The following is a 27,036-nucleotide window of genomic DNA, read 5'->3' on the forward strand; positions in this document are numbered from 1 at the left end:
GTTCATGTTGCGCGGCGTGAGCCGGCTATGAACAGGACCTCTTTGAAGGTTTGACGGATAGTCGTAGTAGCTTTCCGTTTCTCCCCTTGTGTCGCGCGTGTCCTGCACGCTTAGACGCCTGGTAGGGGGTGGCATGTTGATTCTGCCTTGGAGATTTGGCGGTGGAGGCATCTGGCGTGCCCCCTGACTTTGAGGAGTGACCAAGGACGGTTCTGCCGTCAAGACTGCTTGCTGCGCAATCAGGGATTGGTACGCTGCGTTGATTGTGGCGATATTCTTGGCATACCATGACGCTGGAGTTTCGCCTTCTGGTAGCCCTAGCAACGCTGAAACATTCTGAGGTGGTGTTGGGTTTGAAGGTCCCTCGCCGTTATTTCCTGGGGTGACCGTCTGAGTGATGCGGGTGATGCTCCCGCGCGGGCCCCCAGTATTGGTTACTTCGACTTCACCAATTTCTTCGATTTGCTGGGCTTGGAAGTTTTGGATTCCTTCACCCAACGCCGCGTTAGAGTTGGCTCCGAAGCCGAACTCGGGAATGATTCCTTGACCAGCCATGATCGAAGGAAGAAATGTCAAAAACTCAGAAACAAGAAGGTGAAAATGGTTGTAGAAAAACCGGTGGGCGCCAATGAAGAAACACTGAACTAATTATGGGGATTAATCAGTTTGGTTTATGTTTCTACCATAGTGGTTAATCTTCTAATGAATATCTGAGCTCCGACTTTGATGTTTAATCCTACAAAACAGAACACCGTTACTCGTCAAGAGGGGAATGTGGGGGTTTCCCTCTTAACCGGGCTCCGGCGTGAGAATAAGCGACTGCTTTGGGAGGATAATTAAGTATTAAGAGTGAGAGTAGAGGGAATAGAATGTTTAACCTATGGAATAAGGTCTCTATTTATAGCTGGAGAGGTGTATGAGGATATGGGCTGATGGGCCTTGGGCCGGAAATGGACAACGTAACGGATATGCTCTTTGTCTCACTAGTGTCGACCGTTTAATGGCTTCTAGAAGTCCTTCGGCGCTGGCGTGCCTTGATTGGAGCCACGTGCCATTGTTGTCGGCCCTGCTGTTCTTCTGCCATCAGCAGACAAGTGGAGATCGTGGGACAGATGTCTTCGTCCTCTGATTGGTGCCACGTAGGCGTCCTAAAGTACTTCTTGTCAGACGATCGTGGCGCACGATTGAACAGAGCCTGCTGGACGCTCATTGGCTCTTTTTTACTGCCACTTGTACCTTGTGTACCACCGGGGGCAGCCTTGCGCTGCCTCCCTGTGTGGTTCTTGCTGAGCATCTAACTAACCCGCGCAGGTTAGTATGCTTGTGTGCTCCTTTAGTATGCTAAGTGCTGATATCGGAGCTTCTTGTGAGCGAGCCCTCTCGCGACGTAGAGCAGGAAAATGGTGTTGCTCGCGCGAAGCTCGTGGTAGGAAGTTTATTAAAAATAAGGAGTATGGTTCCACGCGCAACCTTGATGGAGGTTTGCGCGGTTTTTTGGGACCATACCCCTTCAATGTGAATCAAGCAACTAGTAATTCAAAATTACTCTACAAGTGCATCATAATCATCAAAGTAACATAACATACACAATTACTCTACAAAGTTGATCAAACAACATACAACTCAAAATTACAATACAAGTGTATCATAATTACTCTACCAGATCATCATTATTACTCTACAAATGCATCATAATTACCCTACCAATAACAGATACATTTACTCTACAAGTTCATCAAACAACATAAAACTCAAAATTACTCTACAAGTGTATCCTAATTACTTTACTAGTTCATTAAGAGAGTTACTCTACGAATAAATAATTACGAAAATGTCATTGCGTTGTTTTACTTTTTCACTTTATTCGTACGTTTTGTACAGTAACCTTATGTGTATTTAATCTTTTGTCTTTACTAGTAAGTGTAGTTTGTCAAAAGAGTATATTAGTTATTTCACACAAACTTAATAAAAGTCCGTGTTAGAATACAAACGGTTGTACGGTATCCCCCTGTCCCAATTGTTCGTGAATATGGTCACGAATGTGTTTCCAAATCATTGCATCCCGTTGAATAATTTCTAAAAAGATATAAGGTAAATATAAATAAAACGTTTAAATTTAAAAAATAAATAAACATTAGTAAAAAATGGTTACTGATATTTGCATCATCAGACACTTCGATCAAAGTCATAGCCAATGCGTATTCTTCATCTGACGTCCATCTACATACAGTTCTATTTAGAGTGAAAGTTGTAGCTTGTTCCAGGACGAGAGGTGTAGAAGAAGAATGTTGTATAAAAATTAGGTTGATTTGTTAGTACTTATAGAGTAAATATAATTAGTTTTAAAATTTAAATTTTAATAACACAAGCCCCAACGGTCTTTTTCTTTTACCAACAATCATTTTTTTACCACTTTTCTCGTGGATGCCACCATGTCCAACCCATACCCCCAACCCTAGTGCAGTGGCGGATCCAGGAATTTTTTTCACCAGGTTCCTTTTGGTAAATTCTCACTATTTTTTCCCAAATCATACAAGGTTTCCACTAATTTTTTTCATTTTTTCCAAACCGAGGGGGTTCCTGGGAACCCCCAAAACACCCCTGGATCCGCCCCTGCCCTAGTGCGGTGTACCACACCCATTTTGCCCACGTGAAGTGCCACATGGGCTCCTCTTTGCTACTACGGATGATCTTACAAAATGAAAAACAAAACATACAATGTTTAAAAAATATCAGACTAGGCGAAACCACATAGACTTTTCGTGTGAATAACTCAAAAGTTCAGTATAAAAAGTTAAACTACAAGTTAGTTACACGTATGGTCCTTATAGTTGAGGGTGTTAATTAGGACCTAAAAACTAAAACATTCAGTTTGAACTGAAAATAAAAAGCTATTCGATTCGAATTTTGAATTTGTGATTTTCGATTCGATTCATGGAGAAGGTGTAAGTGGTAATGTAATATGTTTGTGAAGTGTGAAGGATGGTTAGGACTTAGTTTTGGGTTTTGTTTTGACAAAGCCCGGGCCCAGGGGCTTAGTTTTCCACATACCGGGCTAGAGCCTAAGCCCAATAAAAACTCATTAGCCCGTTCTGCTATCTGAATTCTGATCATAGGCATAGCTTATTAGCTTAATGTTCATCTTTTTTGTTTAATTGTAAACGTAAATTAACTGTCAATTGTTTGTGGTTACTCCAAACCAATTCTAAGTTTTTAACTTATTTTATTGGAATTATAAGTAAAAAAAATGCTTTTAAAAAAACTTTATGCTTAATCAGGTATAACTTTTCCTTTAGTAGGACCGATTTTGCTATTCAAGACAGGGTTGTGACACAGCTTGTTGCTTGTTGTTTGTTTACCTGTCAATTTTTTTTTTTTTTTTTTTTTTGTAATTGATTGTTTGGTGTGAAATGACTATTTTTACCTCGGTTCGCTCATTAGGTATAGTATTAATAAACAATTGATGAAATAAATAATTAACTAAAATAATTATGATGCACTAGAGGTTAATAAGTAAATAAATTTACAGTTTTAGTTATTATTGTTTATTATATAAAAATCAATAAACGCATTAGACTAATGTATATAATAGTTTAAATTATGAAATAATTAAACTAGAAATGTCATGTAAGTAGTTAAGATTTTGTGGGAAAATGCATGATTGACCGTTAATATAGTTAGAAACAAACCACATATTATATATTAAGGTAACCCAAAACATGGAAAACTCTCAGTCACTTGTTAAGTATTACACAAACACATCTCCCTTATTAGGAAAAAAAAAAAAAAACATTTCTAGATAGAAAAAAGTGGATCTTGACCAATTTCAATCTTCTCTACATCTATTTCACACATTCTCAAATTCTTGATTTGTTTCCACGAAACCCGAAAATGTCGAAAAGAACATTCCGAATGTTCGTCGAGGAAGAGCTAGGCGAATTCCCTCATTTCGTAGTAGGAGCCATACTAGAATGGTTCCTAATAGCTTCTCTTTTCATCGATGGCTTCATCGCGTTTCTCTCGCACCAATTTGCGACCATCTTTCAGTTGGACCCGCCATGCGTCCTTTGCACCCGAATCGACCAATCCCTCGCGTCCACTAACCCGAGCTCTTACTACAACAACTCAATATGTGAGTCTCACAAAAAGGACATATCTTCATTGGCTTATTGTCATGTCCATAGAAAACTGTCTGATATTCGAAACATGTGTGACGGTTGTCTGATCTCGTTTCAAACCGATAAAGAATCGGATTGTCTTGACACTAACAACCCGGTTGAGCCAGAAGGATCAAATGGTTATAAAGATGGTGATCCGGAAATGAAACTGAAACAAGTGAAAACAGGAAAAGAGACCGCCAATGCTAGCACGCGAGTTGCTGAGATGAGTAAGTGTTCGTGTTGTGGTGAATCGTTTAAGAAGCGAACGTCTTCTAAAGTCTTTGTTAGGACTCCATCGAACCTTCGGGCTTCATTGACCGCACCCGCTTTCTCTCCTAGAGTACCGTTGACCCCGATGGGCTGGAGAAATGATGATGCAAAGAATGTGGAGTTGAATCAAATGAGGTATACAGAACTTAAGTTTGTATCAGATAATGAACCAGATGTTCCTGAGGATGACTATGGATTGAACACAGATTCCAAAAGTGAGTTCTTTTCATTGTTGTTAAGAGTAAAATGTCATTTTCGTCCATGAGGTTTGGCTACTTTTGCGACTTTCGTACAAAGGTTTGTTTTTCCACATCTGTATCCAAAAGGTTTGAAATCTTGCAATTTTCATCCAACTTGTTAACTCCATCCATTTTTAACGTTAAGTCAGGGGTATTTTCGTCTTTTTAGATTTTTTAGACATTTTTGGGTGGGGAGAAAGTCAACAGAGGTGGATTTTTATTTCTTATAGAGTTTTTTTTTTTTGATAAAAAGACGGAAACGCCCTATTTAACGGAAAGCATGGATGGAGTTAACGAGTTGGATGAAAATGGCAAGATTTCAAACCTTTTGGATCCAGATACGGAAAAACAAACCTTTGGACGAAAGTCGCAAAAGTGACCAAACTTCAGGGACGAAAATGGCATTTTACTCTTGTTCATGTTATTTTCAAAATGGGTCGGGTCAAAATGGATCAGGTAATGTGGGCCGATAAAACTTTCAGCCCAGCTCAAAGCCCATATACTATGCCAATGAATTTAGTATCTTTGTACCCTATATCTAATGTAATCTTAATAAACAATATGATCAATGTAACAGTTAAAGATGATATGAAATCTACAGCAGCACCATTGCTGGCAGATACTGATGAACTAACTGAAGAGTCGTTAAAAACCCCGACATACGGGAAAGGAAACAAATTCTTCGGTGCACCACTTGCAGAATCAGCAGTTGTAAACAGTCCAAGATTCGGCAACAAGCTAGCAAAAAAGTTTCCGCTAGATAGACCCGATTTAGTAACCGACTTAAGTGATGACACGCCAGTAGAAGGTGACTCGACTCTTCAAGTTTTGAAACGACAGGTTCGTTCAGACAAACGAATGCTGATGGTGTTGTATCAAGAACTTAATGCGGAAAGAAATGCTTCGGCTGTTGCAGCTAATAATTCAATGGCGATGATCACACGGTTGCAAGCGGAGAAAGCTTCGATTGAGATGGAAGCTTTGCAGTATCAGAGAATGATGGAAGAACAAGCGGAGTACGATGATGAAGCGATTCAAATACTTAAAGATATGCTTATTCAGAAGGAGAAAGATATTAAGGTTATGGAAGCCGAACTCGAGGCATATAGAGAAAAATATGGCGATATTAAGAAAAAAGAAAGAGATGAATTTGTGAGTAATAGTGATTACCAGGCTACCGAAAGCGAGAAAAAACAATCAAATTTTGAAACCGAAAGGCATCAGCTTTCGGGTATGTTGAATAACTTGGAAAACCTTATACAGTCATCATCAGATGATGGTGATCATGAAGATAAAGATAGAGGTAGTTCTATACTTCTATAATCTCTCTTTTTCATATTGGTTGTTTTTAACGTGTGGCCCGTTAACTTTTTAACGGGCCACAAGGTGATAGTTTGTTACAAGCGAACTGCTACTAACTTTGGTTGTATGTGGATTAACAGGAGAAGAAAAGAAGGCAACTCTAGAAAGAGAAATGTCGATAATTAAGGAGAAGATGAGTGAGATTGAAGCAGACAGTGGATACCTGAAAACGACAATGTCATTCCAAAAAGGTGATGAAAGAGCCGACCTTCTTACCGAGATTGCTGAAAATCTTCGAAAGCTTAGGACATAAAGTTAATCATGCTTCAAGCAAAGGTGGACATTTTGACCCGTTTGCTTATAATGGGTCGATTCATGTGTTTTTTTAAATCTCTAACGGGTCAAAGGGTAAAACAAAAAGAAAAAGGACTTGTATCATGAAACAAAATATGTGTTATTACCAGAGCTTAGAGTCGGTTCCGAATAAATTGACCCAGTGGTTTCTGCAAAAGTATCTAAGAGAACCCAAAGATTTTTAATAAATCATAACTCCTATATGTTTCCTAAAATGTTGACAACTTTGTTTTGCTTTTTGATGACTTGATTTTGAAAAGCGCAAGACGCTCCGAGGCGTTTAGGTCCTGAAAACCGAGGCGTGAGCTTCACATAGTTTAGACACCGGATCTTTACTACATTTAAAATCCTTAGAATACCTAATTGATGATCAATTTCATACAATACAATTATAAACGCTGCGCATAGAATGAAAACTGGGGCCAAAGTGTTAAACAAATAATCTCAAATAGAACAAGGGACAAACAATCATACATATTGTCTTTAATTCTCAAGAATAGGGGGACTCTCTAGCAGGGGAAAGCGAAAACTATAACAACATAAATAGGATGCATGCAAAGGTCATATTATCCAACACAAATTTACAGGAAGTAATCCGGAGTTCTTCGTGCAACATCGGGCTCAACCTGACGAGGGGCTGGGTCAAATTGTAAGAAATTCTGGTCCATATTCTCTCCAACCTCAAGTATCGCAGCCATATTCCCGCATCTATAGCAGTAGTTTGGTGCACTAAATATGGTTACAACGTTGTTCTCCTGCAAAACGAAATGTTAATGTCAGAGAGAGGATACATGGCCGATGAAGTACATGGAATGAACTGGTGATATGATAGCTGATGTTACAAACCTGAGACCAATTGTAACCTTCCATGACAAGCTGGTGAGCCCGAGAAATAAGCGAGAGCCCGTTTGTATGGTTAAACTGTGCGGCTATATCCTGCCCGAAAGTGTAACCGGCTCCACGAGGAGATATTCCCCAACCACACCGGTCATCAGGATCAGACCACAAAAGGTCACACATTGGCCCCTCATGAGGAACCTGAATTCCAACAATACAAAAGAAGAAACATTATGACAGAATCAATTGTTTTACGTATGGTTCACAATTTTACGTATTAAAGTTCCAACCTCTTGTATGCGATCTAAAGCACGTATGTTATCTAGTGTATCCAAAGATGGAGACAAGCCACCATGGAGACAGAATATCTGCAATCAGAAAAATGTTAGGAAATAGACAATATTATTATCACAAGGAGCCTTCAAGCTAAAAATGGAAATAAAGGTAGATATATGAACCTGACTCTCGATAAGGGCAGTGAGAGGTAGATAATCAAAAAGGTCAGTGAAATGTTTCCATACATTTGCGTTTCCGTACTTCCTCAAGCATTCATCGTAAAATCCATACCTGAGAGCATATAGTAAGGTTAGGTAAAGGCCACGTTTTATGACATGTTATCCTACTATGGTTTTGCCAAAGATGAGTTCATCAGGGAATCTTGTAGCTAGCAGCTTGAACGTTCAAACTCGCTCACTTATGAGGCCAGTGACCTGTTTGTTTTTCGTATTTACTTGCATTGTTGGGACTTTGGAGACGCGTGTAAGGTTGGATTTAGTAGTGTTTACTTGCTTATGGTTTATAAGATGTAACCTAGAATAAACTTAACCGTGTGGAGTCTGATGCAAGTTACACCAGTAGGCCTTGAATCTTACCACCTATGGCTATCTATTGCAATACACAAATGCTTGTCATGTTTACCAAAAAAAAAAATACAAGATAATACCGATCTGGAGAGCTGAATATAGCACAAAATAATCTATCTATTTATAATAATTAAAAGGTAAAGAACTGAAATCTCACACTTGAGTTATCTGCCTGCTCTCATGGTTTCCTCTGAGAATAGTAATCCTATCTCTGTAACGAACTTTCAATGCCACAAGAAGCGTAACAGTCTCCACCGAGTAATAGCCTCGATCTGCATGAATTACATAGCAACTAAGCATATATAACCACACATCAACATTCAACACCGAATCAAATTGCATAAGCCACAACGACTGATCAAAGTTGACCTACAACAATATCCGTGTGAGCAGATTCAACAACACACTCAACAACTAAGCAGATTTAATCACACATCAACGTTCAACATCATACTAAATTGCACAAGCCACAATAACAGATCAAACTTAAACAACTCAACACTATCTACACTATGCAGATTTAACATTTTTAACCACACATCATCATTCAACACCAAATCAAACTGCACAAGCCACAATACCTAATCAAACATAACCTAATCAACACTATCTACACAACCAAATCAACATCTACAGCATTCACTTTCAAAATGTACAACACTAACCAGATTCAACATCTCGACTACAAATCATCATCCAACACCAATTTAAATCACCTAAACCACAATACCTAATCAAGCTTAACCTAATCAACATCAAATTTCAAAACACACAACACTAACCAACATAATCTCCCATAAACAAGTAATTCGTGTCCGGAGCACTTCCTCCGATCCGAAACAGCTCAAGCAAATCATGAAACTGCCCATGAATATCACCGCAAACAGTCACCGGACACTTCACCGGCTGCACATTCCACTCCTCGACCAAAATCGTCCTCGCCTGATCACACAACGTCCGCACCTCCGCCTCCGGCAGCGGTTTACAGTCCATCAAGTGCTCGATCTGACGGTCCAGATCCGATTGCGACGGCATTGTTACGTGATTTGTGTGTTCGGATTTGAAGATCTGGAAGAATGATTCGCATTTAGGTTGAACGGAGCTCCGCCGGAGTCGCCGGAGAAGTTGCTTAGGGTTCCGTCATGGCAGCCGGCGGTTAAAGATATTTTTAGGTTTGTTGGGAGATGGAGGGGCGGCTTTTGAATAGTTTTAATATTATGGGGGTAGTTAAACTACTTGTTTTAGGTGCTTTTTTGCATGTGGTCCTTGTATTTCTATAGCTTTTGCACTTTTTTCATAAGTTTTCATTATTATTATAACAAGCGACGGCCATACCAGCGGCGGCGACGACGGTGGCGATAGTGGAAGTGACCGACAGTTGTCACAACTAACTACACAAATGAAACACTATACAATCACCATCATCGTCATTAGCGAGGTGTGTAACCGGGGTGAGGAGGTCAGCCGGAGGCCAATCAAGCCTCGCCACCACCAAATGGCCCAATGAATAGTCGCAAGCAACTGTGACCGTCGGGGTGGTGTGACGGTGATGATCCTCCGGTCACCGCCATTCTCTCTCCCTTTTCCTTTCTCTCTCTTCTTCTGAGGTTTAAAGATGAGGTGAAAATTGAAGATACGTGTCTCAAAGAGGGATAACCTCCGAAGGTCAATCAGAAAATCCAAATCACTATTCATTCAGTTTTCTTTTTAACATATAGTAATGTTTAAGGAGTTATTATGAGACATAATTGAGAAACTTTTGGGTGTGCGGTTTATAAAATAATTACTCACACTAATTGCTGTCTTTATAGGTTTTTTTTTTTAACTTGAATAACTTTTCCTGGCAACGAGTTTTTGAGTTTTTTTTTTAATTTTTTTTAACGGCAAATTTAGATCACTGACGGATTAATGGAGCATCATCGTGCCACCAGCGAAACCACACGATCATATCTATCTTCACTAGTCATAATGCCTATACATCAATTCAGAGGAAACACAATAAATATTGGAAAACCCCTCTTATAAAATCGAACTCGGGATTTATTGGTCCCAAAGCCTTATTTCACCCTTAAAATGTCATTAGGCTATAAAGTCATGTGCAACAACGAGTTTTGATAATATATTACTTTGTAGACATTTTCTAAAACATAATTATTTTGGTGTTTATTTGTCTCGTTTTTTCATCACCTGTTTTTTTTTTTTAATCTCTAATAAATATTCTCAAATACTACATATATTTTGTTGAGTTGTGTATTGTTAAATGATCTTCTCTCAATCAGTGAGAGACCTAGAAATTATTTGCAGAGGTGCGAATGAGGGGTTCAATCATATTTTTAAGGGGTGTGGTTGGGTTTTTTCTTAAAAAATAACACTATTTTTTTTCAATGGGTGCGCCCGCCCGCCCACCCACAGAAACACATAGGTCCACCTCTGTTGTCAATGTTATCGATAACCTTCGTGATGACATTGATCAAGATACATCGAGTTCAAAATCCATGCTAATAAGAATTAAATATTTTTTAATTTCATTTGAGGTATGGATATATATATATACTAGGTTAGAACCCCGTGTATTACACGAGTTGAATAAATGTAATTTTATATATTAAATAATAAAAAGTTATATTTTTATGAACCTCGTATATTGTACGGGTTAAATAAATGTAATTTTATATCAAATAATAAAAAAAAATTATATCTTTAAAAACCATGTGTATTACACAGATTACATAAATGTAATAAATACTAAAAATGACGTATCTTTAAAGAAACCGTGTATAGTCGGGTTGAAAAATCTACCAAATAATAAAAAAAAAATTATATCCTTAAAAATCTCGTGTATAACACGTGTTGAATAAATCTAATTTTACATAGCAAATGATAAAAAAAAAGTTATATCTTTTAATACTTCGTGTATTACACGTGTTATATAAATGTAACTTTGTATAGTAAATAATAAAAGGTAAATTTTTAAAAACCCCGCGTTTTATACGAGTTGAATAAATATAATTTTGTATACCAAATAATAAAAAAAGTTATATTTTTAATAAATTAGGATAACATTTAATATTAATTTATTATTTATATATTCAGAAAGGGTTGGCGGCGCAGCTTGTTGCTCGTCTACCTTCTGTTTTGATGTAACTTAACAAGTTTTCTGGTTATATTAATAAACGAAAATCTGTTTTTTTTAATAGTAATTTATTTAAAAATATATATATATATATATATATAAGATAAGTAGGAAAGAGAAATATTTTTGTTTTAAATAAATATATTAAATTAACAAATTAGATTTGAGGATAATATTTTATTAAAGTATGATAAGATTTAATATTAATTTATTATTATTTATTTAGTTAATATAAGATAATTATATATTTGAGGATGACTTCAATGAATGACACGTGTTCAAAACTTGGTTTCTTTTATTATAGTAGATAGATATATAGAGGCTATAAAGAGACATGCCGCTTAGCCTGAATAATCACTATTAAAAAACTAGGTTTTTTTTTAAGTCGTGCGTTGCGACTAAACGGAGCAAATGATAATGTAAAACAGCTATTGTTTTAAAATGAAGATTGTTGTTTAGAAAGCCAAACCGTCATAATTGGTTCAGTTCTTCATCGTATCACTTAACAGTATATAAATACTCTATTTTGAATACAAATTCGTTTTTAACAGAATTTATATTGGAATGTCGACAAAAAAATTAAACAAAACTACGTACTTAGGGTTTAAGAAAAAAACTATCGAACGTAAGTTATTGAAAATATATCAAATTAATTGATAAAAAAATATAATTTAAGAAAAAGGAAAAAGATTTAAGAAAATATAAAAGAAAATTATTAACTTTGATAATAAAACTACCATAAAAAATCAAACATGCTTTGTGAAGATAAAGGAAAAGAAAGCAATTAACAGAACTAAAATAATAAAACATTAGCGGAAAACTTTTTGAAGAAACAATGAAAGGAGCATGTATCGAACTTGGGTGAAATTACTATGTAACATTTATTTTAACCACCAGACCATCAAAGCTTTTTTTAACCATCTCTATCGATCTCTACATTATATATAAAAGAAGTTAGATAAGTAAAAGAAACCACTATTCATCAGCCTTGGCCACTAATATATATGGAAAAATATATCGTACAATATGACTTAACGTACATTGCGTACGCGACGGCTGTTATAACGTGAAAGAAATATCACATCTTATAAAAACGAAAGGTCGCACGTTAAAAAAACGCAATTCGCATATACAAAGGAAAAGCCAATTCACATGTTAGTATGGTGGTTTTTTGGAACCAAAATCGCATGTTATAACACGTATTCACATGTTAATAATGCATCGTGTACGTAATGTACGTTAAGCTATTTTGTACGTTAACCGGCCTATATATATATAATAAATTTGGAGTTTTGTGGGTTCCATAAAAAGAAATGAAGAATGTTATGTTAATTCACCTATATATTAAAAAGCTATGGGAATGAACACTAACAATAAATAAATATTAAAAAGAGATAATAAAAATAGAAATGAATGAATAGTATTGGGTACCGGTACGAGTATCAAATTTATCAAACTGAGTGTATTTTCGTTATTCGTTAGGCACCAGTATTCATCGGGTTTTACCCTCAAATACCGGTGTCGTACCAGTACCGACCGTATCAAGCCGTACTGTACCAGGTATATTCGGTACCGGTACCCATTTTTGGGGATTTCGGTAACGGTGTTTTCGGTACCGGTTGGTACCGAGCTCATCAAATCCTGTAGCAACGTAGCAATGCAAGTAATTGAACAGTTTAGATTACTTTTCATACACACACTAAGTAAACTGTATTTCGTTTAAATGAGGTTTTATATATACAACAACTTATTTTGCTTTGTTTTTTGTCCTTTTACGTAATGAATGAATTGTAGCATGTAAAATTAACTTGTATATTTAGATTATTGATGAGAAAATCGTATCAAATCCTATAATCAAACCGGTATCGTATCGGTACCAAATTTACTATACCAAATCATTTTCGGTACCAATTTGGTACCCACCTTTTGGCGTTTTCAGAATCGTTACTTTCGGTTCGACACGGTCTAGCACCATACCTATATTTATTGATTTTTACCTTCAAATACCATACCTTATTGTACCGAGCATTTTCGGTGCCGGTACCTAATTTTGATGATTTTCCGGATCGGTACTTTCAGTGCCGTTACAGGTACCGAGCTCATCCATATTTTAATGGTTAGCACTATAATAACTGAACTGAAAACAACCGAATTTCTAAACTGTAGGACGTGTGGGTCCTATTATTATATATTAGGTCATGGGCGCAGCTTCCTAGGGGCGGGAGGGGGCGCCTCCCCCCCCCCCCCCCACCGAACTTTTCGACGCGTAGTGTTATGAACAGTACCTTCGTATAGAAATTTTTAGGTATATACATTTTCGCCCACCCCCCCCTCCCCCCGCGGGAATTGGGAAAAATCGACCCCCAAGCTTCGCCAATGTATTAGGTTATTTAAAATCGTTTTTTAGGAGGGATTGACTATCCTTTTCACGACAATTTTTATTTATGTTTTGATATTCGGTATCTGCTTGCTGTTACTGACACACGTTTTGTAGTCATTGGGTCCCCGCCACAATGCACGGGCGGAAATTTAACTAGTTTGTTGAAAATGTATGATAATAAAATATAAATTAAGTCACTATTTGAAATGTGACATTTTGATTATATTCTCTTTGTATATTGTTTAAAAATACATCTTGTTTGTTTTATTTATCATTTGATGGAACACTTGTCTTTGCATGCGAATTATTGGGGTATGACATCTATACATAGTACATATTGTTGATGTAGTATAAGCTGGTTATGAGCGGTTTTTAGGTATTGCCGTATTGGGTTGTTTCGGTTTCTAGCTTGAAAAAAGTTATCTGATAATCAACCCATTTAAAATTTGGATTTAGGTTAGTTCGGGTCGAGTTGTTCGGTTTTCAGCTATAGATGTAAAATGAAATGAAAAGTTTATTTACAAAATATTATCAAAATTCATCTTGCTTAAAAAATATTATCAAAATTCAAACATCATTTGATAATATGATTATATGATATGATAATGTTTAATATTCTCAAAACTTAGTGTTCTAAATACCAAAGACTCCAAAGCAAAACGTATCCATAAAAAAGACGATAAATGTTTGAAAAAAAAATTTATCGAAAATTCCGTATTTAGCGTCAGTTTTTGCAAGGAAAAAGTGACACGGTAACCGGCTCAGGTTAAGCGGGTTTGGTTTTTCATGTATTCTATAATTCGGATTTGGGTCGGGTTTCAACAGAGGACCCTAGTGATGTACTAACAAGCTTCTAAATTACTATAATTGATTTACATTTCTTTTATGTAATCATCTAATATTCTTTTATATAATTATGGAAGTAGCTCACGTGTTTGTGTAATTTTGTACGGATTTTCAAGACAAAACTGAAATTTTGTTGGGTCGTATTATTGGCACACTTTGTCAAATTAAATCGACACCGTTAATACGGATCGTATAGGCCTATATTATCTGTATCAAGTACGAGTTTTCTTTCTGTCACTCAACAGTGACATAAAGTGATTGAAAGAAACATTACGTCAACCCTATACGGGTCGTATAGGCCTATACGACCCATATTGGTATGTGATTTTGCATTCTGCTTGGCTTTTATAAACGAGGAAGACGAAGACGATTCACGAAATTCATTCCCTTCTCTTCATTTTTTCTTTATATTTGATTCCATCATTTCTTGGTTCAACTTTAATTACATTTTCGGCGAGTCGTCAGACACAAAAACGAGCACGTTTATTCTGGAAAGCAGTGTGGTATGGCATTTTTTTAACTTGTTGTTTATGAAATACTTAGCACACCGATTGTATAGGAGGGGTCTGTTGTCCCTGATTCTTACGATGGGAGAGGAAATGATGATCACCCGGAGGAGAAAGTGTCCGGCTTTCGTCCCCATCATAAGGAATCGTTGTTGCCAGACCTCAACGCCAGTATTCGTCAAAATACAACACGTATACACGTCGAACCGAGGAAAACACGATAAACATATATTTTGGTATTATGGCTAATAAAATCGTATAGACCAAAGTTTTGTCATATTGGCATTTAATACGTATCGTATAGGCCCATACGATGCGTATTACCCCCTGATTGCTCAAAAAACAGGGTGTCATTTGAGAATTGAGGGGGTAATAAGCATCGTATAGCTCTATACGATGCGTATTACCCCCCTTGAATTTTCAAAAAACAGGGGGTAATACGGATCATATAGGCCTATACGATGCGTATTAAATGGCAAAACGATATAACCCCTGATTAACAGGGGGTTATATCACAATACGATCCACACATACGAATACATATACGTATATGCTGAAGAACATGCGGTTGCATACGGTTTGGATTCGAGTTAAAGACAAGTAAGGTATGTATCTATAAACCCTCATCATTTATACGTATTCATTTTGTGATTTTTGACCGTATAATTGTGTGTATTTTGTGTTTAAAGGCCGGTAGTTTAGGGCTTCTTTTCGGGTCTGATGAATTAATACGATGCGTATTGGACCTATACGCATCGTATTAATTAAAAAATTCATGTTATTTTTTGAATTTTATGGGGTTATACGATACGTAATGGGCCTATACGATGCATATAGGTCCAAAAATGCTTATTTTTTTTCTTTTCTGTTTTTTTACAATATAAAAAATTGTTTAAAATCTTATTTTCTTTATAAAAATGTTATATCTAATATTATAAATTGTTGTGATATTTTTTAAAAATTAAATAAAAAATGTTATATTTAATATTAAAAATTGTTATACTTTTTGAAAATATAATTAAAAATGTTATATCTAATACTAAAAATTTTTATATTTTAAAAAAAATGTAATTAAAAATGTTATATCTAATATTAAAAAATGTTATATTTTTAAAAATATAATTAAAAGTGTTATATCTAATATTAAAAATTGTTATATTTTAAAAAAAAAAACTAGGCCATAATGTCTAAACACCAATTCAGGAGGAAACCCACTGGCAAAAATTTCTTGTGGAAATCGAACGCAGGACCTAATGACCCTAAGCCTTATTCCACACCTAAGATGCCATTGTGCTATAATGCCATGGAGTGTTATATACTAATATATTCATAATAAATGTTTAATTTATTTTTTATAAATTCATAATATTATTTTAAGGAGGGCGATTAAAAAATTTCAAGGTGTGTGGTTGAAAAAATTCAAAGGTTGCGGTTAGGATTTTCGACGAAAGTTAGCACTAAAAACTTTTTTTTCCAAGGGGTGCGACCGCCAACCGACCATTGTGGGTAGTGGTATGTGGATGGCGGGGTGGAGGACGATGAAGTTGATAGCTGGTTTTGTTGGGAGTATAGTGATGAACTTGTGCTTGACTCAGTTGTACTACTATTGTAAGGACTTAAACAAAATTGAACAATGCATTCAAGACACATGACTTTTTTTATAATTGATACAGAGAGAGATTTGAGAAAGAGGAAAAATATAGTAGATGAGAGAAAGGAAGACATAGTAGATGAGAGAAAGGAAGACCGAGAGCAGAGAAGAATTTGATAAAGAGAACAACCACTCAACTAAATCATCAACAAATGAGAGAAAGAGAGAGAGAGAGAGAAAATGAATAGTGATTTACTGAGAGGGCGGGGTTTGGGTGGATTTGCTGAGGCGGGAGCCGGTGGTAGGGGACGCGGATGTGGGCGTGGATGGGGGCGTGGGCGCGGTGGCCCAGATGTTGACCCGTTGCTAGATAATTCTTATCTAGCGTTCGAGGATGGGTCCGAGGCTTTTCACAGATGTGAAAAGTTTTGGCGGATGGAGATCGGCGGCCATGCGGCCGACGATTGGACGGCTCTGGAGGAGGTGGACGAGGCGGCGAGAGCCCGAGATTACATTGGTCATGATACTCTGTGGGACAGGTATACTTTTTGTTACTCTGTTTTATTTGTTTTGCATCTGAAATGGATACTAACCACACTCTGTGACAGGTTGTTCCAGCTGGCATACTTACCGCCGTATCGGGTCATGGTGTGTGAATTCTTGGCATCGTTCGAGTTCGCTCCCAGACCTGCAGACCAGCCAGAGGAGGATGAGGACTCGGAGCACCTGTGGGTCGAGGTTAGTTTTCGTTTAGGGGGTGAGTGGCATACGATGTTTTTGAGAGATTTTCCGTGCACAACGGCATTTATACGTTGGATGAGACAGACACCCCCTCCACACCGAGGGCGTCCATGTATTACCCCAATCGAAACTTGTCAGGTTCTGGCAAGTGTTCGGTTGGGGTCGCTTTGGCCGCTCGAAGTCGAGGGTTTCACATATCAAAGTGTCACACCCCAACCGATGGCGGAATCATCAGGGCGCGGCACTGAGCGAAACAGATTGTTCAAAGAAATTCCATAACAACTATTATTACCGAATAGTTTAAATATCACGTCCCATACCGTGACCCATAAGATAAATTTAGTTATTATAGACATAGATATTCTTCAAACAAAACATGTTCCGACAACTCAGATTTAAGTACATAAATATAAATTGTCTTGGTTTCTAGACTCTTTCCTAGCCTCGATTTCACAGCAAATAGAGCAAGTAAGCATCCTAAACACCTGTCACATACGTTAAAATAAAGTCAATACATATAATGTAAAGGTGAGCATACAAGTTTGATAATAGCATATAGAGTTCGAATAGTTTACGCATAACCAGCACGTACACAGAGGGAAATGATGCATGTTAATTATCGACATGTACCTATCGATACCAACGACTGCGGGTTGACTGTCCGAGACAGTTCGCAATACATGGTTACCACCATAAACCATGCAAGTAATTGTCCTTAACAACCCCCGTGTGAACGGGTGCTGATTCCAAACTATAGTACCACGTTGCTAAGGCAGGTAGACAGCATTCTACGTGTAAACATAACAACAAGCATACATTTAATCACGTAATACATGCAATCGGTTAGCGTTCAAATAGTTTGAATAGTGTGTTCGATTGTGATTTTGATAAGTAACGTATGTAACACCCAAAAGTGCTAAAGCAAAAAGGGTTCAAGTATACTCACAGTGATTGGTTATGGATTGAAGGGAGCGCTGGGAGTAGGGTTAGCCTGAATTGTTCGATAGCACAACAATGAGTAACGGGAAATGAAACAAGTGTAAATGGATCGAATAGCCTGGTCGATCGAACAGCTGGTTCGATGGAACGGGCTGTTCGTTCGGCTTGAAAGTCCGTTTGAATAATCCCGTTCGATCGGCCGGTAGGCTCGATCGGCTGGACCATTCTAGTGGATTGTTTCTTCCTCTGATGTGTTTGTGTATGATGGTTTGAACTTTTGAAGCTTTTTGTTGTAGCATTTGAGAACACTGAAGTGTTCTTACCTTTCAGGTCGATCGATCGAACGGTCTGTTCGATCGGCCGGCTTAACCGATCGGTTAAGAACTTCAGAAGTGGTTCTCAACAGAATGTACTCGATCGAATAGCCTGTTCGATCGGCTGGCATTCCCTACTACGAACGAGTTGCAAAAATGATTAAGTGTTGAAGCATAGTATCTCATGATCCGAAGAGTAATGTTTACCAATCGAGTAGCGTACTCGATCGAACATCACTTCGTCAATAGCATACTTCATGAAATTTGAAAAGTGTGGAACCATGTGCTAGCCGATCGGCTGGCCCGGCCGATCGGCTGGGTTGTCCGTTCGAACAGCCTAGCCGTTCGGCCAGCATTTCTGACCTGGTCGGCCTTTCGTCTAACACTTGGCTGTTTGTTTATTTGTCATGATTTTAAGGTACTTTGACAACGAGTTAAACCGTAGAACGTGGGTTCTTACTTGCTTCACCGGTTCGGACAGGAATCACCCAAGTCCGGCCGGCGAACTGTTCGAAACGGTAGTTTGGCGTTTAACCCGAAATCGGTGAACCATGTAGATAGTAACCGAATCTTGAACCTTTTAACCGTTAGAATGATTAGTTAGTTGGTTTGAGCTCCGTTTCTATCGGTTTTAAGGTTTTGAGTGTAAAATGTTGAAGAAAAGTTGGAAATCTTTCCATGAAATGTTAAGATTCTTGCAAAATCCTAGTTGTTCATGTGGAAATCGGTCAGATCTAAGCTATTCATGGTTGAATGGGGCCAAAGCATGATGTTCCTCAAGAACACCATGATGACATCACCCAAGAACACTTAGATCTTGGTGATTTCACGGTTAGAAATCAAGTTTTGAAAGATAGAAAGGTGTAGAATCATGTAATGATAAAAAACGTAAAAGAGTTAGAGTGAAAACTTACCGGAGTTAAGAGAAATCTGAGAAAAGGTGAAGAACAAGGCTGGTTCGGTCAGAGCTTTCCAAAAGTAGAAAGAGTGACAATGATATGGCTATTTATAGGCCTCCCAAAGAGGAAAGTGTCAACCGATCGGCCAGGATCTCCGATCGAATGGCCTGCTCGATCGGCCAGGAAGGTGCTAGCCGATCGGCTGGCTTGTTCGATCAGGATGCTTCCTGTTCGATCAGCAACCCTTTTCGAGTGTTTCGCAACGGTTTTCGATATTTCGATTTCGGTAGACGAGGATACGAATACGATAGAGTTCCTAGTCAAATTACTTTCAGTCCCAACTACTATATCTAACATACAATCGCCTATAAGTCATGTTCCGATGCCGATTTCGATTGAGTTTGATTGCCTTTCGAGTTTCGATTCGAGTTTTGATTGATTCGATTGAATACCACACAAACATAAAGTAAACATGCACAAGTAACACATAAGGCACACACACATGTAAGTATTACCACACCAGTTTCGCATAGTCTCGAGTTCGATTGATTGATTTGATTAACTTGATTATTGATTGATTAGCTTTATCGCATTGTTACTTCCTATTATTCACAGTCGTAAATCGGTCGCATTGATTAAACATTCGATCATTTTATTTAGACAACACTTACTCCACATAATACAAATAAAACACAAAATCGACTAATTACAGTCAAGAAGTCAAAGTTGACTTGGACTCTGACTTTGACTTTGGCATTCGAAAACACGGGGTGTTACACAAAGACCCCCTGTTCCGTTACCTGCACTTGTATATTGCCACATCTATTCCATCGCGCGAGCATAGTCGCGAGTGGTGCAATTACGGGATCTGTTTTATATGTTTTGTCTTATATGGGGGGAAACGTGCGCCCTCCATCACTGCCTAACCCAGTGGTTTGCGGCGGCGTATCACCGGCAGTACAGGTCTTTGTTGTATGGGGGGCGGGGCATACTCACGCGTATTGCCCACTCGTTAGGTCTTGTTCCCCATAAGGACCCACAGTTCATCGAGGGGGCATGGCTGAGCCAACCAGGTTGACAGGACAGACGTTGATCGACATCAATATCATGTGTGACTTCCCTGGGCTCAGGCTTCGGTTTATAGGAGAAGACCGGTAGTTGTTTTTCCCCGCCGACCTCCGAGACGAGTTACAAAAGGAGCTCCCCCCTCGACAGGATGACGATGACGCCGATGGTGACCACGCTCACCCACCACCACCACCACCGCAGCCACAGGGGGTGCCTCAGTACCCCCAGCACGTTCCATACGACCAGCTCCCACCAGCTGTGGCGCTTGCATTACAGTAGATGGAGGGCCGGCTGCAGGCGCGGATAGACGCCCATCATGCCCATACTTAAGCCCTTGTAATGCGGGCGATCCAGGGCGATATACAGGCGACTTTCGAGTGTGGTCGCACCCCATTGCCGATACCGACGTAGCCGCCTCGCCTTGGACAGGATCCAGGGTCGTCAGCCGTGAGTCAGGATCCGGGTCCCTCAGGCACGACTCAGGAGCGTCAGGATGCAGATCCAACATTTTAGGATTGTTGTACTTTTTTTTGTATTTTCACTGTTTATGTATTTTGGACGATGTCATGTATATATACAAACTTATTATATAGTTAAATTTGTAGTTTCGGTGTATTTATATTTGTGATTGTTTATTTTGACTGTTTAGATTGGTTTGCTTGGTTACGTATAATGTTACAATATCACACGTAGTGAATACGTCAACATAAAAAATAATACAAAATACAACTACGATACGAAACGATACGATACAAGGATGATAATACGACACGTCACGATAAAATATAACAAAGTTAAAAATGTGATACAATACGTCACGATGCGCTATAATACAACACGTCACGATAAAATATAACAAAGTTAAAATGTGATACGATACGTCACGATACGCTATAATCATAGTTATCAATAGTGTCCATAGCGACCAAATAGCGACGTCAGGCGGCAGATTCCGGCGCCGGTGCTGCAACTTCTGCCGGAAACAAGGAAAAGGGAAACCAGAGGCTCAAATTGATGGAAAGAAAGAAGCGGTACCTTCTTTTGATGGTGTTCATAGTAGTTTTCCCACTACTTTTTTGTAATTTCATGGCGGCGGTGGATCTGGACGGCGGAGGTTACAAATGGGGTGACGAATTAGATATTTAGGTATAAATTAGTTTGTGTAGTTTTACAGTTTAGCCCCCCTGTCTTTCTGTAGTTTACATTTATCCTCTAACTTGTAAATTTTTACATACAAAAAAGTGAAATTAGTTTGTGTATTTTAATATTTAACCTCATCTATCTTCACCGGTTTACATTTGGTTCTTAAACTTACAAATCTATACATATAAAGTATAAAGTTAACATTATAATATATGCATATAATTATAAATAGCTATATTTTACTTTTAAAATTTCCTACTCCCTTATCGACAAACACGAAATAGTGGACACTATTTCGTCGCTATCGCTATGTAGCATATAGGTAGCCTGTTGCTAGTGACCGCTATTCGCTATCGATAACTATTGCTATAATACGATATGACACGTCACGATAAAATATAATAAAGTTAAAAATGTGATACGATATGTCACGATACGCTATAATACGTCATGATAAAATATAATAAAGTAAAAAATGTGATGCGATATATCACGATACGCTATAATACGTCACGATAAAATATTAAAAACTTATCAATGTGATACGATACGCTATAATACGATACGTAACGATAAAAATATAATAAAAATTATGCAACCCATTCAAAAAGGGGTAGCGGCATAACTTGTTGCCCGTTTACCATCTATCTTGATGTAAATTTTTATATATATTTGAATCTTGAATAAAATCGTATAGAACAAAAAATAAATAAATAAATAAACACCAATAACCAAACTCAATACACTAAAATTCATCCTAAAAAACAGGTCTTCAATGCGGATCGTATAAGCCTATACGATTCGTATAAACCAGCCACCAGACATACGCTGACAGTGGCGGATCTAGAATTCCGACCAAGCGGGAACGTTTTATAAATAAGCGGTAACGAAATCGAAAAAACGTCAAATTTTTCCAAAATTTACACTAAAAACGTCAAAAATTTTCCGGCCAAGCGGTAGCGGAGGCTACCCCTTACATCAAGGTAGATCCGCCCCTGTACGCTGACCCTGTCAGTCTGCCATGTCTTAACTTTATTCAATATGAATCGTATAGGCCTATACGATCCGTATTAGAATATCAAAGTGTGGGGATAGATTTCCCGGTATGCGAATAGAATCCCCCAAATTTTGTTTATGAAATATACTCTTTATAGATTATGACTTCTCATGAAAAGATATGTCTGCTGTTGTACTGTTAGAAATGTTGTGTTACATGACGGATTGCGTCTTTTCAATAAATAATCATTGTTTTATGAAACTTTTAAGATCTTTCATGTTGTTTGTGACTCTTATTAAGTCAATTCATGAGATATTACAAAATTCCACTAAACATACCACATAAATAATCATTTTTTTATTAAACTTTTTCATGTTGTGACTCTTATTAAGTCAATTCATTATATATTACAAAATTCCACTAAACATACCGCATATTAATATGTGGGTCTATGTTAATTATTGAATATAAGTTTTTTCATAAAACTTCTAATAATTCTTACAAAAATAGCTACTTTCAATATGTGGGTCTATGTTAATTATTGAATATAAGTTCTTCATAGAACTTCTAATAATTCTTACAAAAATAGCTACTTTCAATAATTGCCCAAGCATAAATAATGAAAAAATAGGAATTTATATTTGGTCGAATCTAGTACTAAAAAATAGGACATAAAAGAGGGTCACCAGACCTACTGGCATCAGGTGTTTATCCTCACCAAAGTGACGCGTGTTCAACTCCCATACAGTAAAAAAAAAAGGTGGATTTTAAGAGCAGATTTTAGGGAAAAAAGTGATGCGTGTTCAACTCCCATACAGTAAAAAAAGGTGAATTTTAAGAGCAGATTTTAGGGACGTGTATGTTCGCCGTTTATGAAAAAGAAAAAGAATATCCTGAGATTAAGTTGGAAAATTGAATGAACATTATGACACACCAATGACTTGGAATCCAAGTAAACAGTAAACCATGTGAAATATATGAACTTGTTAAACAATAATGAGACTTGTTTCTAAATTTAGAAAGTCCAAGTACACTTGAGCTGTCAATAACATACATGTAACCTGAAATGCAAATCTCTACAGGTGGTAGTATAGTACAAATACAAAGACCATAATTATCAATAGTAGTCTCATTCTGATACAATTTTTCTATATATATATAACACAAGTAATGCAATCACACATTGCAACCGCTACGGTTTCCTGATTTCTATTTGGCTAAAAATGTAGTAGCACGTGGTGGTGGGCGGTCTGGTATGCGGTTCATGTCATTCGCCCAAAGTTATTGCCTAACTGCATATGAAGCCATTCAGGTTGGGACTCGTGTCCAAATGGTCGTGGGGTCTGTGAGCCAAATAAGAGCCCGGCTGCATCAAGGGGTTGTGGCCCAAGCTGCAAGGACAACATTCCTTATATGGTTCAGGAAATGCATATCTTTTAAAAGTACCAAGAGGGTGTTTAGATGTGTGTCTAAAGTGAGTATTGTGACATGAGGTTTGAGTATCTGACAAATAGTGATCATATGCATTTTCTGATTATTTAGGTTAAAGTTATTCGAAATTGTAGACGTGGGCCAGGATTAGGCGTAAGAAACCTGATTATTACGATGAAGAAAACTTTAACTAACCATTCTCAACTTTAGTTAACTAATTATTTGATTTTGCGTTCACAAAACTCAATGGTTCTCCTATATATTTGTGAGTGAGTTACTTGTATTATAAGGAATGGTTCCGAGTGGTTTTGAGTGGAGGAAAGAGAAATGTTACTCTTCATCTGTAAATATACAGGAACATTGTTCACCCCTATTAATTTTTAATATTTTTTTAAAGTATTTATAGTGTAGTTAGAGCATTTGCAATGAATTCCATATCCATTTATTTACTGTAAAAACAACTACTTTTTCTCCCTCCTTTTCAATTAAATAATATTTTTTATACATTTACCCTTACCTTTTTTCTCTCCTCCACTCGGAACCATTTCTAAAAATATTAAAAAATTTATAAGGTTTTCTCTCTCCAGATTATTTTTCCCATATATTTATAGATGAACCATAACTTTACCATATATTTTCTCTCTCCTCCACTTACAACCACTCAAAAACACTAACAACCATTTCTTATAATATAACTAAACCCACGCGCCAATGATCTCTAGATCAAGTGGTAGAGGGCTTGCATTTCTCTTGAGAGATGCAGGTTCGACTCCCACTTGGTGCAGAGTGAGGCACTGGTGGGCAATGATAGGAGACCCAGGGAAACCTGGGTTGGATCCTTGAGCCAAACGGGTTTTACCGGTAATTTCACTGTTGTGCCCACGGGCGAGTGGGTTACCGGGTTTTCCCCGGAATTGGTGGTGGACTCGGGTTACTCTCGGAGTACTCCGTTTGTCCAGTGGGTGCCCCGAGAGTGCTCGGGATTGAGTTTGTTGGCCGTTCAAAAAAAAATAACTAAACCCACTCACAATTTTTTTAAGGTCATCATTGTGTTTGCTCTTATAGGAATGGGGATAAGGAATTCAATGTGAATGCAAAATTCACATTTAAACACCCCTTAGGATGGATTATGGGTTCCGTTTAAGCGTAGTTGGACAATTTGGATCTCAATTAGCATAAAAGGACTAAAATCACATTTTTTATTATGATTAGTTTTCAGTTTGACGAGCAAGATTTAGCAACAAATTCTCAAAAAATCAACAAACAAAAACTTTCAAGGGTTGGCACAGTGATAGGCGTTTGATTAGTTAGCAGGGTATTGACGGGCCTCATAAGTTTTCCCTAAAAGTTTCTCAAGGTTACCCGTTACCAAGAAAAATCGACAAACAAAACTTACATCTTTCGTAGGAACCCCTTCTACAGGCAAGGCCATCCTTGTATTTACAGCTTCAAGCTTCATAGACAAGAACTATAACATAAAAAAAAATATACGGTACGGTGTCAAATTCGTCGGTAATCAACATAAGATCTTCCAAGTAACTTAACAACAAGAATTACCTCAACTTGATGTTGCAATGATTGGATGTAATTAATTATTTCATCAAGAACAAGTGCTTTTCCTATAACCTAATATAAACAATACTAAAATCAATCATCTTTACCACAAATCTCACAAAAAAACACTAATCAAACTCTTTTACACACACCTTGTTGCATCCCGGAACCAAATCTTGTAGGATTTTCATTCTTTCACTTATCTTTTCTCTCCTAGCCTGCACAACAAAGTTTGAATCATCAAGAACTCACAGGGATATCGATAATCAATTATAACAACAAAAGTCATCGAAAATCAATTACGATCAAGATTAAATTTTTAAAGCGAAAGAACATTACCCTCTCAGCGAGACTGTGTCTATCAGTGGCTTCACCTCTTCTTGCTCTAACATGAATATAATCTTTAGGCGGTTCGGCAGCTTTCTGAGCTTGACCAACAGGGGCTTTACTACCCGACCCAGAACTCATTTCTTGATCCATTTTCGAACCACCACCCGATTCGTCTTTCAAACCCGACACCTTCATTCTTTTCCCATTCAACTTATTCTGCAAATCCCATAAACACTTCTCAAACACCATCTTCACAACAACACAATCAATCCCAAATATTCAAACAAGATTGATTCTAAATCATAACATCAAAAACTCAAAAAGAACTCAACAAATCAAACTAATAAACCTTCAATTTCATTTTATTACTTAACAAAATTGGGGATTTTATAAAATTACCAAATCAATCGCACTACTAGTGGACACAATCTTCGACCCTTCATCTTCAAAATTGGGATCCCTCCGCTTCCGGCCACCACCGCCGCTATACTCCGTCACCGTCGATTCATCATCTGGGTTGTTATTATGATTAGTATTGGGGTCCCCAATTGGGGCAATTAGGGTTCCCATTTTGAGCCCTAAATCCTCAATTCGAGTGCCATTGAAGGGCCAGATCCCAGTTAAACTGTAGGATGAAGGATTGGCTGCTGAGAAAGAGCTCTCATTGATGATGGGTGGATCCATAAAGATGGAATTGGAGACACACAGTGATACATACAATGTGTGTGTGAAGTTAGGTTGAAGAGTTTTTGATGTGGGTTTTGAGTGAGGTGATCTGGGTTGGTGCCAAAAATCGGGCTTGTTTGTTGGGTTATTTAATAATTGGATCTTGGATATTATATGTATAGAGAGAGAGAGAGAGAGAGAGGTGTAATTAGTTATGGAATATATACAGAGAGAGTGTGTAATGGAGGGAGAGGATGAAGCGTACTGCACTTACGGCGCATTTTAAACAAGCTTAATTAAATGCCTGACAAAGCTCTCTACTTTGAAATATTTAGTTTTTTTTTTTCTTATACCATAGGCTATGGTGGGGCGAGGGGTTTGGGGCATGGGTTGACACGTGGAGTTCGAGCCCCCCGTTAGTGAGTGACGTGTCCGTGAGGTATGGCGGGGCGTGGCTAGCCCGGCGTGGCTTG

At 37.7% G+C, this 27,036-nt stretch overlaps 3 protein-coding genes across 3 annotated transcripts; 1 reads left to right on the forward strand and 2 right to left on the reverse strand.

Annotated features, from left to right (window-relative positions):
• Positions 1-3,891: 3,891 nt before the first annotated feature.
• Positions 3,892-6,284, forward strand: LOC110941728 (probable myosin-binding protein 5). The gene is made up of 3 exons (XM_022183389.2): positions 3,892-4,645; positions 5,247-5,972; positions 6,112-6,284. Exons 1-3 carry the CDS (start codon positions 3,892-3,894, stop codon positions 6,282-6,284), a joined length of 1,653 nt encoding a protein of 550 aa, XP_022039081.1.
• A 458-nt stretch (positions 6,285-6,742) lies between these two features.
• On the reverse strand, positions 6,743-9,245 carry LOC110941730 (serine/threonine-protein phosphatase PP2A catalytic subunit-like). Its single transcript, XM_022183390.2, has 6 exons — positions 8,808-9,245; positions 8,183-8,297; positions 7,621-7,729; positions 7,453-7,530; positions 7,172-7,363; positions 6,743-7,080 (listed from the first exon to the last, which is right to left on the reverse strand). Exons 1-6 carry the CDS (start codon positions 9,058-9,060, stop codon positions 6,907-6,909), a joined length of 921 nt encoding a protein of 306 aa, XP_022039082.1. The 5' UTR covers positions 9,061-9,245; the 3' UTR covers positions 6,743-6,906.
• A 14,320-nt stretch (positions 9,246-23,565) lies between these two features.
• LOC110941731 (transcription factor bHLH79) lies at positions 23,566-26,823 on the reverse strand. Its single transcript, XM_022183391.2, has 6 exons — positions 26,297-26,823; positions 25,907-26,113; positions 25,720-25,785; positions 25,571-25,639; positions 25,410-25,481; positions 23,566-23,973 (listed from the first exon to the last, which is right to left on the reverse strand). The coding sequence occupies exons 1-6, from the start codon at positions 26,579-26,581 to the stop codon at positions 23,845-23,847; spliced, it is 828 nt and encodes a 275-aa protein (XP_022039083.1). The 5' UTR covers positions 26,582-26,823; the 3' UTR covers positions 23,566-23,844.
• Positions 26,824-27,036: the final 213 nt, after the last annotated feature.

This window comes from Helianthus annuus, chromosome 5 (assembly GCF_002127325.2).
Source record: "Helianthus annuus cultivar XRQ/B chromosome 5, HanXRQr2.0-SUNRISE, whole genome shotgun sequence".
NCBI lineage: Eukaryota > Viridiplantae > Streptophyta > Magnoliopsida > Asterales > Asteraceae > Helianthus > Helianthus annuus.